Here is a 17,986-nt window from a genome sequence, read left to right on the forward strand (position 1 = left end):
ATAAGGCTTCAAATATAAATCCATATATTCTAATATTCCTTAAAACTAAAAGGCACTACGTGTAAAGAGTGAGACGGTAATCAAGTTCTGAGCAAGACCAGTTCATATATATTGCCTACCCTTTTAAATTTCAATAAAAAAAGTATATATATATATATAATGATTTTCCTTTAAACTTAAATAATATTTTTTTTAAAGTTGGTTCACCGTTTGAAATTAAATGATCTCCAATTATGACGATTTAATGTTTTATAAGTTTAATGGAACGGCTAATTAAATTGCTTATGGAAATTAACATTTTTTAAAAGTGGCGTAATTCAAATGTCAAGATTAACTTTAGAGGAAAAAACAAAAAATAATTTCAAAAAAGTTACATCACACAAAATTTTGAGGTAAATATGAACAAATGTAACAAAAAATAAGTTACCTATCTTTGCCTCAGTGTCACAACATGTGGATCATATTTTTGTCTTGCTGTGAATAATAAAAAGGCAATTTCTGACATTTAATATAAACTATGTGTTCCTTAAGTAAAATAACAATATATATTTCTAAGTTTGGCACACCAGGGACTCCATACTTTTGTATAAAGCTACTTTTTGTTTAGAAATACTTCCCCATTTCCAGCTCCGTCACTAAATACCCCACATCCAGTTTACTTCTGATTTCTCAGAGCCGTTGTTGTGCACATTTAATTGCAGCAGTACAAACTGATCTGATGCACGCATCATCTAGTTAAAGCCTTGATAAACTATTCTGTCTGTGTCAAAAATAAGTTTGTTTCTTCCTCTCGACAATGAAAACAAAAATAAGACTTTGCTTAAAAAGAGAGAAAAACCAGATAAAGCTTTACCCATATAAATTAAGAAAAAAATATGTACAAACCTTTGAAACAAAGGAATTAAATAAAAGAAATACAACCTCAACTCTTTCACAAGTTAAAATAAAGTGAAAGAAATAAAGAGGAATTAAGATAAATTACGTGACAGCAGAAAAAAAGAAGAACGAGGGATGGTTGAGAGGAAATAATTTGGCACATGAGTGGATCTTTGGCGAGTGCAGCAATTCTAAAAGTCCATCCATTTATTTTCTCATTTGTCCTTCATGTGTTTTCTGTCCTCCATCAATCCAAACCTCCCCCTTTTGTCCAGTTGCTGGTTCCTTCCTCTCCCTCGGCATTCGAGACCTTCCCTCCACCAAAATGTTCACCACATTTCTCCTCAGAGGAGACTGGAAATAGATAGAGCAGGTCCTCAGTCTCCGTGAGGAGCAGCAGTTCAGTTTGATGGAGGGTAAATCCTCTACGAAGGCCCCCCGACCTCCTTGATGGCCTCCAGCAGTTTCTGGCGGCAGGTTTCATAGCGGCGAATTATTGCCTCCTTCTGCTCCTGCTCCTCTTTGTCAAGTATCAGGAGAAAGTTTCGCAGCTCGGGGATGGAGAAGGCATCCCACTGGAGAGGAAGACGGAGCAGTTTAATGGTTATAAGGCAGGCAGGTGAGTGTTTGCACAGTGAATTTAAACAGGTTTTAATTTCCCTTCACATTTTCTCTTGCTACAAGAACAATTTGTTGCATTTAGCATGAATCAAAGAACCAAGCAAAAGCTCCATGGTTGCTCGGGTGGAGTTGCAGTGACACACAACTCAGGTAGGATCATCTGTTGACAGGTCAAGTGTTAGTTGTGTACACCACATGTACGGCCTTTACGTAGGCCTGGGCGATAAATCGATTTCATCGATTAATTCGAGTTTACAATTCTTTAAGATTTCATTTTTGGAAAATCTGGATTTTATTTTGCCAATACACTCATTGGGTTTCCATGAAGAGAACAGCATGTGATGCTGAATATATGTTTAGGCAAATGTATTGTCAAAATATTGTTAAGTGGAAACTTTTTTTTAACCATAATTCGAGGTACTTCATTTACTTATTTACTTCTTTTTTTTTAACTTAGTTTGAAGTTCACAAGTGCAGTGAAGCCTGTTCTTAGCTCAATGTGTAATACCACTAGCAGCAAATGTTTTGTTATATTTTCATTGTTTATAATGGCACGGCTGCCATCTTGTTTTACAAGCATGTTTCACAGCTTGTTTTTAGTTGCACTTTGAATTCAGGTCAACTCCCTGACGAAATGCTTGACATAAAAAGCATGGTTTTAAAATAATTTCTTTAATTTCTTTTTATGAAACAAAAAGGAGGAAAAAAAAAAATCGATTAATCGGATTTGGTATGATAAAATCTGAGATTTATTTTTTAATCCATATCGCCCAGCCCTACCTTTACGGAAGAGTTGCAAAAAGAACAGCATTGCTGGGGGGGGGGAAAAGCTATAAGGAGATATGTTTGTAGTTTACAAATAGCCCTGTAGGTAAAGCAGCAAACATGAGAAAAAAAGCCTGATTCAGATGACTCTAAATTGCAATTCAAAACACTATAAAAAGGTAGAAACCTCACTACACATCACACCCACGGTAAAACATGGTGGCGGCAGCATCGTGCTGTGGGGACGCTTCTCTCCATGCCATCTGACTAAAGGTCCATTCATACCCTACGATTGGCCTACACGTCCGTATTTCTGTCCGTACGTTCTATCCGTTGACTTCTTCATACCTCCGTCCGTTGAGGTGCGCAATAACTAATATTTCCTCTAGGTGGCAGTGCTGGGCGCCAATGATTCGTCACTGATCAAACATGGCGACAGTCCAAGGCGTGATTTTGTTGTATTTGCTCCGTAAGTAAACTTTTTGTTTGTCCCTGTGCCCCGGACACGACACATCATATGTGTGGGTAGTTGCAGACAAGCTCCGCAAGTCGTTCCTCGAATCCCGCCATTGTTTAAAGCCCAGAATTACAACCTTCCTCGTGATTTTGTTGCCATATTGTACTACAAACTCAATAGCGCCCCCACCTTTTCCGGTAGTATTGATCCGTTTCGTCCGTAATTGTAAGCTCCCAATTTTCGTGTCAAAGTACGGACGAAATCGACGGTTAGAACGTATAAAACACTCCACACGTATCTGTCTTTTACGTGAGGTATGAATGGGCCTTTAGGCTGAACTATTTTGCTAAAGATGTCAGTCTGGTGATGCACAACTAGATAAGTGAGATGGATCTACAAGATATTTAGTCAAAGGGGTTTAAAACCGATGCACGCCAAATATTTCAGATTATCATTTGCTATACATATTTATAAAATCATGATTTACTTTCCCTACTTTACAATTATTCACGGCTTTGTGTCTCATGTTTAAAAAAAAAAAAAAAAAAAACCTGCAATTACATTGACCCTTGTGGCTGTGAGGTGACAAAACGTGAAAAAAGGCCAAGCTGTATAAATGTCATCAACCCAAGTTTTTAGTTTAATCTATTTTAGGGCTGAACAACTAATTGCATTTTCAATATAATCGTGATTTAAAAAAACGCAATTTCCAAATCGCAGAGTCTGCAATTTTTGGCTATGTAACAATTAGGGAATTAGACACGTCCATTAGGTGTCGGTAAAATGCTTAAAGTGGGTTTGCTTCCACATGGAAGGGAAGACAGTTGCAGCAGTGAGGTAATCTAACTTTATTACTTGTTTTAGAGTTTATATAATCATACATAGCATTAAGTTCTGGTCAATCAGTTTAATACATAGACTTGCTTGTTGGCTGCACGTTATGTTCAACAATGATTGATGTCCAAATCAACTAAAAGCTGTTCTCTTGAACAATATTCTGATTAATAGAACCATTAAAAGTTCTTGTTTTAAATAGTCCTTGTTTACAAACATCTATATTTAGAGGCCATTTTTGTTGCTTGTGGTTAATGCAGAGAAAAGTCAAAATTGCAATTTTGGTTGAAATATATCGTAGGCAGAACACAATCATTTCTGCACCGAGTTTAGATGCTGTGGGTCTTTTAGCAACTAATCTGCACAACGAGGAAACAAATTGATTTTTTGTTTGTATATGTTTAAAAAGACAAATTAAACTGGAGAAAAAAAAATAAATCACATTAAATCGCAATATTAAGAAAAAAAAATCGCAATTAGATTTTCCAAAATCGCTCAGCCCTAATCTATTTTATTTGATAATTTCTATCAAGTGAAAAAGGAGCAAAAGAGAGATAACCAGAAGAATCTAGGCTAGAATGTAAGAACCACAGAAAAAAATAAAATAAAATAAACCTTGAGGATGAATAGGAAGAAGAACAAAACAAAGTGGTTTAGGACTAAAGTTCATCTCACCATAACTTCTCCGCTCTGCTCTCTCAGAACAAAGCTGAGGGTGTCGAGGTCGGGTCCGGCCAACAGACGGAGGAACAGCGGCTTCTCGCCGTCCGCCAGCTTGCACACATAAACTGCAACACAACAAACGGAGACGGTTAAACTCGTCACGTCCCCAATGCCGCCGCTTCTAGAGTCTGTGTACATGTAAACACGCATGGCAGAGGATGAAGGGACGGGGCGTGGCTCATTAACCAGAAACCTTCACAAGAGAATAAAGGTCGCTGTGACATACAGCTGAAAGCGCATGTTAAAACGCAGTCAGAAAAAACTATTTCTCTCACTCTGACATTAAATAAGAATAAACCTTTTGTTTTAGGTCAGTTAGCATTACTTTAATTATTTCTATTAACTTGTGTGGAGTTTAGGAGTTTAATAGTAAAATGTGGCAGGTGGCCTGCAGGGGGCACCAGGGAGCCGCATCCATGAAAATTGCAGGAAAAAAGAAAATCATAGAAACAGTAAACATAAATTATGAAAATAAAAATCAACATCTGCTTTCTTGATATTTTAGCATTCCTGTTTCATTCTAGATTTATTTTTTGCGCAGGCCTCCTAATTTTAACGTTTCAGTGCCTGTGTAACTTTTTGCCTTCCATGTTACTTCCTGCTGGTCTCTAATTGGTTACTTAAAGATTCTCCTCTCTGCGCCCGTGGCCAATCAGAGCTTTCTCCATCATTCTTCATCCAATCAAATGAAACCATCAAATGTGTCAAAGCCACACGGCTGGCAGCTCATATGCGTGTGCGTGAAGGTCACTCGCATATACAGATGCAAATGAAGGATTCATACTACAATAATAATTCATGGGGCTTTTGCTGGAGGAAAAAAAGTGAATAAAATCCAGCAGCAGGGAAGCGACTGTGGACGGGCTGTGTTCAAGTTGAGTTTATTGTTGTGTGGAAGTCTTAGGCCTGTAGTGCGCATGTTTAGCTTGATTTAATATCACACTGTGAGGAAAATAAAGATTATATGGTTTGTTTTATTACAGTGAATGTAAATATCGAATCTCAACTGTACTTACTGATCAGAGCTAAGAAATATATATTTTTTTTAACATTCATTCCTAAAACTCGCCCTTAAAACATTCCTCCATCTCCTGACCACAGTTCAATTAAAAGCCCCTTACTTTCTCATTAAAAGCCAGATTAAAGAGTTTAAATTTTACATACATCTGTCCGTCTAGACGGTCTTTAATTAGCAGACACAGTTTCACTCCCGTAATTAACGTAAACGCAACCAGAAGGGGGAAGAAAACTCCCCAAAGGCCTGTAAATATTTTACTGATAAATAACTCTGAAATAAAGTCGTTTCTTTAAATGTTTGAACCTTTATTTTGATGTTTGCGACAGACAAAGTGTCTCCTCAGTCTGAGCTGTTAACTAGACTCCAACATAAGTGAAATCCTACTCTGGGTATGTGTGCTGTATTTATACACAGCCTGTGTGCGTATTCCTGGGTATCCCTGGTGTGTCTCCGTTGTTGGGTGAACCCTGCGGTATTCAACAGGCGGGCGAGGCCTGCGCACACACGCTGCATCAGAGCCGAGGCATCTGATACGGCGACTGGTATGGTCGGCATGAAATCTGCAAAGCTGTCGCCCTCGCTCTCACACAGAAGCCCTCAGGAGGACTCACCCTGCTCGTCCCTGCGGCAGCGCTTGTACAGCGCGTACTTGGCCGGGTTGTCTGCCACCGTGAACTTGTTCAGCAGCGCCACGATCACCTGAACGCGCAGAAAAGAAGAAAAACACTCAAACACTTTGATCAAAGGAGGAAATTGTGGACTTATTTTAGGAAACATTTTCTGTCATACAGTTACATCCTTTCCCAGACTGTCATATTTTTCTGGCTGTTAATGTTTAAAAACAATAATTTACTGTAGTAGATGCTACAATCAGTAAAGTTGTATTTACAGTCAAAGAAGAAACCAATTTTTACACAAAAAGTAAAAAAAAATAAAAAAATGTATGGTCTGATTCTTTATTTGGTTATTTTGTAAAACTATATTCATGCCTACAGTAACAAAATGGGAAAACGTCAGGTCTGCTGGAGCAGAGGTGCGTCTAAAAGCTGCAGGACCCCTGAGGACTGGAGTTTGAGAGCCTGCATTATACAATCTGGGAAAGCCCAGATGATGTCATGGCCTGGTTATCTTCTGATAGGTTAACTCCCAACATTAACAGGGAAAACATCTGTGGATGTATTTCAAGTTAAAGCCTTAAACATGTTGCAACCCTGAAATAATAATAGTAATTAAAAAAAAAATCTGTAAAATAAACTAAAAGAACGGTCAACCTGATGGGGGTGAACATGTTTCGGTCTGAAATGTGTAAATTTAACCACAAAACAAAATGGCTGCAGCTGGTGAGAGTCTCATAACTCTCAGGCTCCACCAGAATACCCTTAATAGCTCCTAGCTCCTGCTCCTTGACCTTCCATGGTACCAACAGTGAGAACTCTATCGTGGGGAGGAAAGGAGCTTCGGACTGCTGTGCTGAATTCAGACAGCCTTTAACTCCGATGTTTTTACACGAGATGGAGACGCACATGGACGACGAGAATCAAATACGGGCCTACAGCCTTCAGATAATGAACTACAATGAGCGACCTCTCTTCTCTTTAGACATTTTTATTGCTTTTCATGATGGGGTTGTTTTTATACGTCATCTGAAGCAAAGAATTGTGGGATACCTAAAGGGTTCTTAGCACCACTAAGGGACGTCGTGGGGTTCCTAGGCTAAACTAGCCGTGGGAAGGAAGCATAAGGCTCCTTTTTTTTTTTTACCTCCTTCCTTACTGACTGCACTATCCGGACAGCATTTATCACTTATATACTGGCGAACTTCCGCTTTGGCTAAAGAATCCTTCCTCTATAAGGGTGTTCGGATTGAGCCTTAGTCCTGTACGGACATGGGCTGAAAGGCCGATCAGTGAGGAAGAAGCCACTATTCTAAAAAACACATAAAAGACTCCATTAGTGTTTGAAAATGTACTCTTGGTTTAAAGAACCTTCTTTTCAAGAGACATTTCCCGTCTGAAGAAACTAAAATCAAAGTGTTGGGTCATAAAGACCACACCTCCATTTGGTGGAATAACCATAAAGACTACAAGCCTGAGAAAAGCGTGTGAGCTGGGAAGTTTGGAGGCAGCAGCATCATGGTGTGTTGGTGTTTATTTACAGGAGAGACTGGTGCGCTTCACAAAATAGATGACGTCATGAGGAAAGGTGGAAATATTGAAGCCAATAGGTCTTCTTAATGGACTATAAGCATAAGCGTATCATTAATTTAGGTATAAAGTATGTTTTACCATCTATATGAACACACATTTATATTGAATAGTCAGATATTTTATATTATATATAAATATAAATAGTGAGAAAGCAATAGAGAATATATATATAATTTACTTAAGTTCATCATACTCTCAAACTGATTAATTATCCTTATTTTCTGTGATTTTTCACCTTTTTTTTTTAAATTATTACCAATAAGTTTGTACACTTCATAAGGAACTCAGTGTTGTCCCTTTTAGTTTAAAAAGTGTTTTACAATTAAAGTTTGAGCGATTCTAACTAGCAGGTGGATTATTTGCCTCCTGGTGCCTAATTATCAGATGTATAAAATAATGCTGTCTATTTAAACTGCTGCTTTTAATTTGGACTAAAGTGAAATCTAATCTCTCTGACCTCGACGCAGACTGAGGCGACTTTATCCTACATGTCACCAGGTCCTCATTAGCTTCCCCAGCTGGCAGCGTGTGTCGCTGTGTGTTTCTGTGTGCTGTTCACCTGTTTCACTGTGTTTTCTGAGCTGATGTGGAGCGTGTTGTTGACTCCTCGCGGTAGATAAAAGGCCTCCCCCATCACGGCTCCTCCTGCGGCTCTCTGACCGTCTCGCACAGTCACCGGCCTCCTCAGATCCATCATGACCTTGACGAAACCGGTGTAAACGCCAGTAGGGCTCTGAAAGACGGAGAGAGGTGTGGTCAGCTCCAAACTGCAGCTGCTCGTCTTATACGCCGCGTGATTGGCTGAGAGGGGGGTTACCGCTCTCTGGAAGTCATAGCAGACATGACACCAAGACAAAACAGGCGAATGGAGATAAAAATCTGAAATAATCGAGGAAAGACAAAACAAACCAAGGTGTAGCAGCTAAGTGACTGAAAAAGAATCCGGTCTGAATCGTTTAGCAACTTTCTCAAAATTTCCAGGAAGCAAGACGCTACTGAACTATGAGGATCTGTCAGTTTTCTTTATAATTATTATAATTAGCCATTATGCAAAAGGATAACCACTGGTGGGTTTTATTCCATGCAGCTGAAGTGTTTTATTCTGTTTTAGTCCAACTAACTAATCTAAACTCCAGATTTTTCCACTTTATAGAGAGCTGAGGCGCGGTTCCCTGTAAAGGTTCAGTAAACTCTTTTTCTCCGCCACCATACTGTAACACCATTTCAGCAGTGAGCACAACTTCAAACACGTCTCTCAGTGCCAAGGGAAACACTGTGGGGGAGAACAATAGCAGGAATAACATCACAGCAGACTGATGTGAGAGCTCGGGAATGCTGAGCGCAGGAGGGAACCGGCCTTAATGTTGAAATATCCACCTGGACGTGTGAACCGCTGCTACCTTCTGCACAGACACAATCCAGGCGTTTGCTGAATAAAAAGATGTCGCAGCTTAGCGGCAGAATGAAATAATTAAAAATAAAAAAAAAGGAAAATTTGAAGGTTTGCAGCCCTAACTTACAGAGACAATAACATTTTAGTCTAAATGGGGTTAAGTGGAGTAGTTCTGAGCAGTCTGTGTTTTACCTGCAGATGGAGGAATCAAACAAGTGATCCACGGAGCATGGCAACCATCCCAGAACAACTTTACACCGTCTAACCAACTCCTACAGAGCTGCTCAGGCTTGCTGATGATCAGAATAACTGCACTGCAAAAAACGGATCTAAAAATAAGTAAAATGTTCTTAAAATTTGTGTATTTGTCGTAGATTTGAGCAGGTAAATAATATCTGCCAATGGAATGAGTATTTTGACCCCTAAAATAAGATAGTTAGACATACTGCACTTGAAATAAGATGATGGAGATGAGTTGTTCCTATTCTAAGTGCAAAAGTCTTATCCAACTGGCAGATCATCTTATTTACCTGCTGAAATCAAGGACAGATACACTCATTTTATGAAAATATTACTTATTTTTAGGTCTGTTTTCGCAGTGTGGGAGCTTTAAGTAGTGCAACCTCAACACTACAGCTGCAGTTTATGTTCTTCATTAAAGTATCCTGCTCTAAATCTGCTTCCACTTTACATCCTACCGGTCTATTCCCATCAGACACCGAGGCTGAGGAATTAGAGTAAAACCTCAAATCAGTTTTCAAGAAGAGGAGAGCATCTCAGAGACATGAGATACCAACTTTCCATTCATAGAGATTTTGCTTATTAACTTTCCATTAACCCAATTATAGATCAGAAATCCACTTTGAAGTTTGGACTCCCCTCTTAAAGTTAGCTCAGACTGAGATGCTCAGGCCAGCAAAGAGGAACGATTCGGGGATTTCTTCTTCCAGCAGTCATCATTCCACAGATGCCTGGTAGCATCCACAGGCGTGGGAGGACAAGAGCTACTCTCCCCCCCCCCCCCCCCCCCCCCGGCAGGCCCGGAGAAGCCGATGCCGTCTCCGGTAATTCAGTAAAGAGTTTAAACTATTGCAGATTTTTGCCTCTGAAAACCAGAACCTGGCCTGTGGCCATCGATGCGTAGCGGCGCAGAGGCGTCTCACGCAGGTGGGGAGTCGTAATCAGCAAGAACTGAACTAGTCGCTGTAGGTATTTACTAAAAAGGACTAAAAGAAGAAAAAGGGCAGAAGATGTGATATTAGAGTTGGGGCTGGAACTTTGTAAGGAAATGATAAAAATAAGATGCCCTCAACAGACTTCCCTGATTTTGTCTTTTGCCGTTTTCTTTTTCCAACCTGTGAGTTATTTGCTCCAAAGTAGTCATATTTTCAGTTTGTCATAGGATGTTTGTGCTATTAATCAATTTGTTTATACACAATTTTTTATCTGTTTATTCATTACTTCATGTAACGACACTTATATATTTTTACTGATTTCTATGTTTCTATTTCCTTTTTAATCAATCATTTAACTTCATCTGCTTACTAATTGACTTTATTTAGTAATTCTTAATTTTCTCATTCATTTTTTTGTTAGTTAACCATATATGAATATTATTCACTCATTGATTCACCTATGACTTTTTTGTTTAGCCTTTTTATTGAAATTTTCAGTTTACTATAACAAATACCAACCAGGTACTTCCAGACAAGACACAATATGGTATTAAAAAAGGCAAATAAATACAAATATCACCTGATATAACTATACCTACAGAAATATTCATTTAAATATGACCCTAACCCTTTCCTAATATATGATTTAAAAGTAGTAAAAACAAACCTCTCTCCTATTAATCTCCTATTTTGAAGGTGCAGCATAAACTGTGCCATTAATATTAGGCATTAACCCGGGGAGGAGTCGTTGTGACGTCATCAGGACCAGGCTTCACTCACCAGAGTCATATTAAGGCAGTCTTTGGTCAGAGAGTTGTACCGCTTGATCTTCTGCTGGATCTCCTCCCTGCTGAACTCCGTCCGCACCTCTCGCTCCTTCTCCACATCCTTCCATAAAGAGACGGCAAATGAAACAGAAACAGGAGACGTCAAGTGAGGAAAAATCACCAATGACCATTTAGACAACAGCTAAGTGAACATCTAATGTATACAAGCGAAAGGGTTTTTAAAGTCAAATCAGGGGTCCGACACTCAACACGACTTCTTTTGAATAATATAACTTTGTTATAATAATATAACTTCGCCCCTAAGTTGGGTTCACTTTGACCAAGCTCAGGTTTTCCTGCATTAGAGGCAACATGTGAGAATCCTCACTGCTTTAGGGTCAGCCCATTACAATAATCTCTTTTTGAAATCAACCCAAGTCCCATGCTGAGAGCCCCGCGTCTAATTTTAGCCAAATCACAGGGATATAATTGAAAATAAATAAGCCTAAAATAAATAAATAAATAAAACCTCTTTAGTTTGACTAGAAGCTACAAGGGCTCCCTTTCACACAGGACGGAGACGTAGTGACTACAAACACACAGAACGATAACTCGGGTCACATGTAGCAGGAAAGTACGCTGTATCTGTTGTAAATAGACAACGCAATGACCTCAGAGGCACTTAAATGTTTTATTATGTAGTCAACATGACTCCAAGAAGCTCACATGACCCATATAAACGTGTCATAAAGCACCGCTAAAAGTTCAGCATCAACATAAAAGTTAATAGCGTGGTATAAATAAATACATTCGATTTTGCTGCACTTTTGGAGCAGAGGTTGTATCACCACAACGGCGTTCATTGTGTCCCTTAAATGAGAGAAAACAGATGCATAAAAACTGCTTTTAGTCCAGGAAGCAACGATGTATGTTCTTAAAATGTATTATAAATTAGGTGCAACCTTTTAGATTAGGTAATATGTGCAGGGAGAAATGCAACACATCAACAGACTCGATGAAATGACTTAAAGAGAAGTTAGTGGCGTGTAAATCCCAGAGCAAACTCTTCATCCTTCCCTGGTGTATCCTGTGCTTACATGGGCATAGTGCAGCTCCCCTCTGCATCTATTAAAAAACCGCACAGCGCCGAATCCAGCGAGGCTCCGCAGCACGTACACCCTTATATGGAGAACACACACCAGGCTGCAGGAAGACGCGAGGTGCCAATGCAACAATGCGGGCAGCGGGGGTTATAGGTTCACGGCTGTGAGAAACAACAGCGATGCCACTCTCTGCACCGCCGTTAAATCAAAACGACACGCCGTCCTTTAGAACGGAAGAACGTCCGTGTCGTCGACAGACTCTGAGAAATGCATGAAGCCAAAGCCAGACTAATAAGGCGCTGGTTGCAGGAGCCGTTCATCAATAACAGGGACAACAGCTTCTCTGCTTTTGTTGGGCCAAAAACAATCAGACGGCTGCAGCCGTTTACGCCACGTCCAAAGTCGTTAAATAGTCCATCAGAAATAAACAAAAGGGAGGTTTAGTGAATAAAAATATACGACTCAAACAACAACCTGATCAACTGTACAAGGAAACTTATTCCTAATTTTATACATTTACAGACGACACATAGAAACTCAATCAAATAAGACTAAAATGGTCCAGTTTAAGTTTAGATTATCTAAGTGTTTAAGCAAGAATATAAGCTGCTCTTAATAATAATAAAATTCTGCACCTTATAAAATTGTGTCGGGGAACATTTTCATATTATTGCTGCGTTTGGCGCTTTAAAAAAAATAAATGCTATAAATAGCGACATTATTTAGTAGCAGAGGGAATCCTAGCGCGTCTGTTCAACATAAAAGAATTAGACTATATTGGATGTTTGTGTTTATTAATCTGTGTGTAAATTAGGGCTGAACGATTTTGGAAAATAATCTAATTGCGATTTTTTTTCTTAATATTGCGATTTAATCTGTTTTTTTTCCCAGTTGTTAATTATCATGTCTTTTATACAATTACAAACAACAAATCATTTTGTTCCTCCGTTGCTACTATTATTCTAAAAGACCCGCATCTAACTCATAGCAGAAATAATCGATTCTGCCATCTTTGCCTCACTTGTTCACTTTCTGACTTTTCTCCTGCAGTGAAAGAAAAAACCACACAGCAACACACAAAATGGCCTCATTAAATAAGAAGTTTGTAAACAAGGACTATTCAAAACAGAACTTTTCAATGTTTCTATTAATCGAATATTATTCAAGAAAACAGCTTTAGTGATTGGGACATCAATTCCCCCCTTGTTGAACATAAAGTGCAACCAAACAAGCAAGTCTATGTATTAAACTGATTGACCTGTACTTAATGCTATGTATGATTATATAAACTCTAAAACAAGTAATAAAATTAGATTATCTCACTGCTGCAACTGTCTTCCCTTCCATGTGGAGGCAAACCCACTTTAAACATTTTACCAACACCTAATGGACGTGTCTAATTCCCTGATTGTTACATAGCCAAAAATTGCAGACTCTGCGATTTGGAAATTGCGTTTTTTTAAAATCGCGATTATATTGAAAATGCGATTAATTGTTCAGCCCTAGTGTAAATACTGTGAAAGGATAATTTTTACACATCATACTGAATCTACGCAGCACCAATGAATGCTGCCTGATCATTCCTCAGATGAATGTTCGATTAATAAATGACCAAATGTGAGAGAAGCAGGAGGAACGCTGAATAATTGTCGCCTCCGGCCCTTATTGGCCTCGCCGACCGCCAGCAGACACCGACTCAGCAGGAGTAGAGAGGAAAAGCTGAGGGACAGACGTCGGCGTCTGATAACACGTCTGGTCCACCAGGTTTCCAACAACAGAAGCAGAGGCACAATAAGAGGAATCAGCTTCATGGGTTTCTTCATCTTTCTGATAAAATGGTCTATTTACGGTTTAATTTCACCTTTAAGCGGCTGCCGGCCCTAACGAGACTAATCTCATCACCAGGAAGTGGCGGGTAAAGGAGATTATCGGCCCTCGCGAGGAAGGGGGAAGCTCAACGAGCAGCTAAGCAGTGTGCCTTCATGCCAACGATATTATGTTTATCAAGTGTTTCTGCATATATGGAAGACTCTACAGGACTGTCTCAGAAAATTAGAATATTGTGATAAAGTTCTTATTTTCTGTAATGCCATTAAAAAAAAACATGAAATGTCATACATTCTGGATTGATTACAAATCAATTGAAATATCGCAAGCCTTTTATTGTTTTAATATCGCTGATTATGGCGTACAGCTGAAGAAAACTCAAAAATCCTATCTCAAAATATTAGAATATTTCCTCAGACCAAGTAAAAAAAAAAATTATACAAGGAAAACAAAATCAAACATTTGAAAATGTCCATTAATGCACTCAGTACTTGGTTGGGAATCCTTTTGCACAGATTACTGCATCAATGCGGCGTGGCATGGAAGCAATCAGCCTGTGGCATTGCTGAGGTGTTATGGATGCCCAGGATGCTTCAATAGCGGCCTTTAGCTAATTTGCATTGTTGGCTCTGGTGTCTTTCAGCTTCTTCTTCACAATACCCCACAAATTCTCTATGGGGTTCAGGTCAGGGGAATTGGCAGGCCAATCAAGGACAGTAATGCCATGGTCAGTACACCAGTTACTGTGAGAATCTTATGTCGTCTCTTAACCACTACCATACTTGTGATTTAGTTTACTGAAACAAGCTGAGTGTTTTTCAAGGCTCAGGAAACCCTGCAGTGTTTCGAGTTAATTAGACGATTCAAGTGATTAGTTAAATAGCCTACTAGTATACTTTTTCACGATATTCTAATATTTTGAGATAGGATATTTGGGTTTCTTAAGCTGTAAGCCATAATCAGCGATATTAAAACAATAAAAGGCTTGAGATATTTCAGTTGATTTGTAATGAATCCAGAATGTATGACATTTCATGTTTTTTAATTGCATTACAGAAAATAAAGAGCTTTATCACAATATTCTAATTTTCTGAGACAGTCCTGTATAAGCACATCACCCTCAACACAGCAGTCCCACAGTGAAACATGGTGGTGGTGGCATCATGGTGGGGGGAGTATTTCTTCAACGGGGGACAGGAAGGATGATCAGACCTGACGGGAAGACAGATGAGCTGAAGATGCAGCCGGAGCGACGATAGCATCGAGGTGGGATTCATGCGGTGGATCGACCCAGTCAAGTCCAGACTCGACTCAAAGTGAGGAGATTTGAAAAGTGATGTGTGCAGACGCCTCTTAATCCAGTCTGACAGAGCTTAAGCCGTTTTACAAAGACGGTTGGGTAACAATTTCAGATTCTAGATAAGCCGGTAGAGAATTATCCCCAAAGACTTGCAGCTATGCTCAGAGTGACAACAAGCTCACCGAGCGTCGTCTCAACGTGGAACACAAACGCACGCCGTAACCGTTTATGAACATGTATGAAAACTACACATTTGTTTCCACTTTGCAATTGCAAATGCGAATAAAACACATTTAAGTTTGTGGCTGTAGAGTGAGAAATGTGGAGAGGCTGAAGGGGAGCGAGTAGCTGCGAAGTGCTGCCTGGTTGGTGGTTAAGGGGAACAGGGAGGATGAGAGTGGCCGGATCTAAACAAACAGGAGAGGAGCTGCAACACAATGAGCTCATGCTCCTTTTTCAGGAACAAAACCAATCCTCCCACTCAGGCCCAAAGATCAACACTGAACCGGCGCAGCAGCAGCAGCAGCCAGGAACTACAGCATTATTATGACCTAGAAGCCGTCTTTCCACTTGACGTTAAAGGTTAACTCTTCTGCACTAATAAAGATTTAAGTGCATTTTTCAGTCACTGCATTAAGCTACTGAATACTTCAGCTCATGATTAGGCTGAGTAGGCGTAGTTACAATTCGCTTGTTGCACAGAGCACCAATAAAGCAGAAGTTTGCGACAGGAAAAGCAGAACAGAAAGTGGAGATCAGAGCCTCCAGTGCCTTTTCACCTCCATGTCGATGTCAGAGACAGACAGCACTTTCTTTCTTTAGCCCTTTATCACACACACCTGCAGCATTCCTGCCTTTGTTTACCACCGTCCTGCCCGACTGACATCCTCCATCTGTAAATATGTGGCGTCACGGGTGGGTGGGGGGGGTTTCCACCTTTAACTGGGACAGCAACAGGCTGAGCTGCTCTGCTTTTTTCAGATATCAGGCTGGTGATCTCACAAGGTTTTCTGCAAAAGTTAGTTTTCTTAATGAATTCGGCAGGAAAAATGAGAAAAGTTGGAGATTATATACCTAAAATAGGCCAAACTTTTGCAGGATATTATATCCAAGCCACTCAACGCAGGTTTCTGACTGTGTGACATTTAGCATGCTGGGCACCAAAGGTAAACATCAAGTGTGAGCCTGAAGCGCCGTTAAACATCTCTATCCAGCAGGGAAAATAAATTACTGGCATGCAGAACTTGAATGCATGCTACATAAAATAGTAGTCCAAAGCAGTCCTTTGCATACGAGAATTGTACACCTGGATATCGCGGTTCAATATATCGTGCATCTCTAATGCCGGTTTCTGATTTAGAGGTTATAACAGAGTTAGAATTTGTATTTTGAGTGATTTACTTAAAATGTATTTTCTTGACGTCTTTAAATGAATACAGAGGAAACTGCAAATACTAATTTTGCAACAACGAAAAAGAATAAGCGTAATTTAAAAGCAGTGTTAAACTCAACATCCAGTTAAAATGAACCTTCCCTCATTTCTGTTTTTGGAAATATTCCTCAGACCTCGTTTCTGATTTTGATTGCTTCCCTAATAATCCCCCTTATTGTGATTTTTATTTGGATTTATTTTCTCTCCGTCTAACCCTCCTGGCTTCCAGCCCGTTCCTCTGTGTGCAGCTTCCTGTTGAATCCAAGTCCACTCGGGCCACACCTTTCCTCTGAGCATTCCTGCACTAATGGGACCACACGGCCTCGTGAATAACCACAACAATGTGCTTTAAAGCGCTCACACCTTTCCTCGCTTACTGAGACACTCAAAATAAATCTTACATGGACCTTCTGGGTCTAATGGACACTCATAAATCATAAACAAAACCAGCTTTGATAATAAAGGTCTTAAATACGGCTTCACCCACTGTATAATAATAAATCAATCAACATGTCAACGAACAGCAGGTCCTTTAATTCGCTTTTTTAAAGTTGAATTAAAACTGTTTAAACAGTTGAGACATGCATTGATGACTGAATTGGATTAAGGTTAATTGTTGCTCAATTCATTCATGTTAAGATTTAAAATTTCTCTCTTCTGTTGCAGCTCTAAGGAAAAGAAATTGCGTGTCGATATCAGAAGCGGCAGGTCAGCCTAAAGTAAATCATTATCAAGCAGTAAAAGCTCGATCGTTATATTTCTAGACAGTTTCTAAACTCCCACACTAAGGCTGTTGTAACAGATGTAGATGCATCTGTTTCACTTTCAATATGAAGACTTTGTAAAACATTTCCTTTTACACCAATAAACGATGTGCATCGTCTTTAGAGTGTCTCCGTTTACTATATTGCAGGCATGTTTAAGCTAGAAACCTCCAAAATGTATAGTTTGCTACTGCAGTAGGACAATTAATTACCTTTTTCAGGCGCATAAAATCTCTATGCTTTTTAATCACCTGATTATTTAGGGCTGAAATACACAGGCTTTAAGAGCTTTGATAGCACTTATCTAAATCAGAAAATACTTCTGCTTCAAACATTTGACATGCAGCAGTAAGTACATTTTCGTTGGCGCAGACAAAGAGTCTGCATGAAATGGAAGGCAAAATGAATCTTTATTATGGAGATTTTTTGTAAGATTGGCCTACATTTCTTATTAGTGGTAAATATATGTATATATAGCACCTTTAGATAAGAGTAAGAATGATTGTTTGTCCTGTTTGACTCTGTGTTGCCCTGCGATAGACTGGCGACCTGTCCAGGGTGTACCCCGCCTCTCGCCCATTGACAGCTGGAGATAGGCACCGGCACCCCCCGCGACGCCATGAGGGATAGCCGTGAAAGAAAATGGATGGATGAATGGATGGATGGATGGATACGAGTATGCAACAGAATATTTCAAATTGTCCAAAGAAATCTGTGGCAGCCT

The 17,986-nt window shown here is 39.5% G+C and overlaps 1 protein-coding gene across 1 annotated transcript in view; it reads right to left on the reverse strand.

The window, feature by feature from the left end:
* Positions 1-902: 902 nt before the first annotated feature.
* The window catches only part of LOC105934006 (Ras association domain family member 3), a 32,799-nt gene continuing 15,715 nt past the window's right edge, over positions 903-17,986 (reverse strand). The window contains exons 2-6 of the mRNA XM_036132368.1: positions 10,850-10,957; positions 8,061-8,234; positions 5,906-5,993; positions 4,229-4,341; positions 903-1,451 (exon numbers count right to left, since the gene is read on the reverse strand). Of these exons, the coding sequence (XP_035988261.1) occupies positions 1,302-1,451; positions 4,229-4,341; positions 5,906-5,993; positions 8,061-8,234; positions 10,850-10,957 (633 nt within the window). The 3' untranslated portion in view covers positions 903-1,301. The remainder of the gene's footprint in view (positions 1,452-4,228; positions 4,342-5,905; positions 5,994-8,060; positions 8,235-10,849; positions 10,958-17,986) is intronic.

This window comes from Fundulus heteroclitus, unplaced genomic scaffold (assembly GCF_011125445.2).
Source record: "Fundulus heteroclitus isolate FHET01 unplaced genomic scaffold, MU-UCD_Fhet_4.1 scaffold_492, whole genome shotgun sequence".
NCBI lineage: Eukaryota > Metazoa > Chordata > Actinopteri > Cyprinodontiformes > Fundulidae > Fundulus > Fundulus heteroclitus.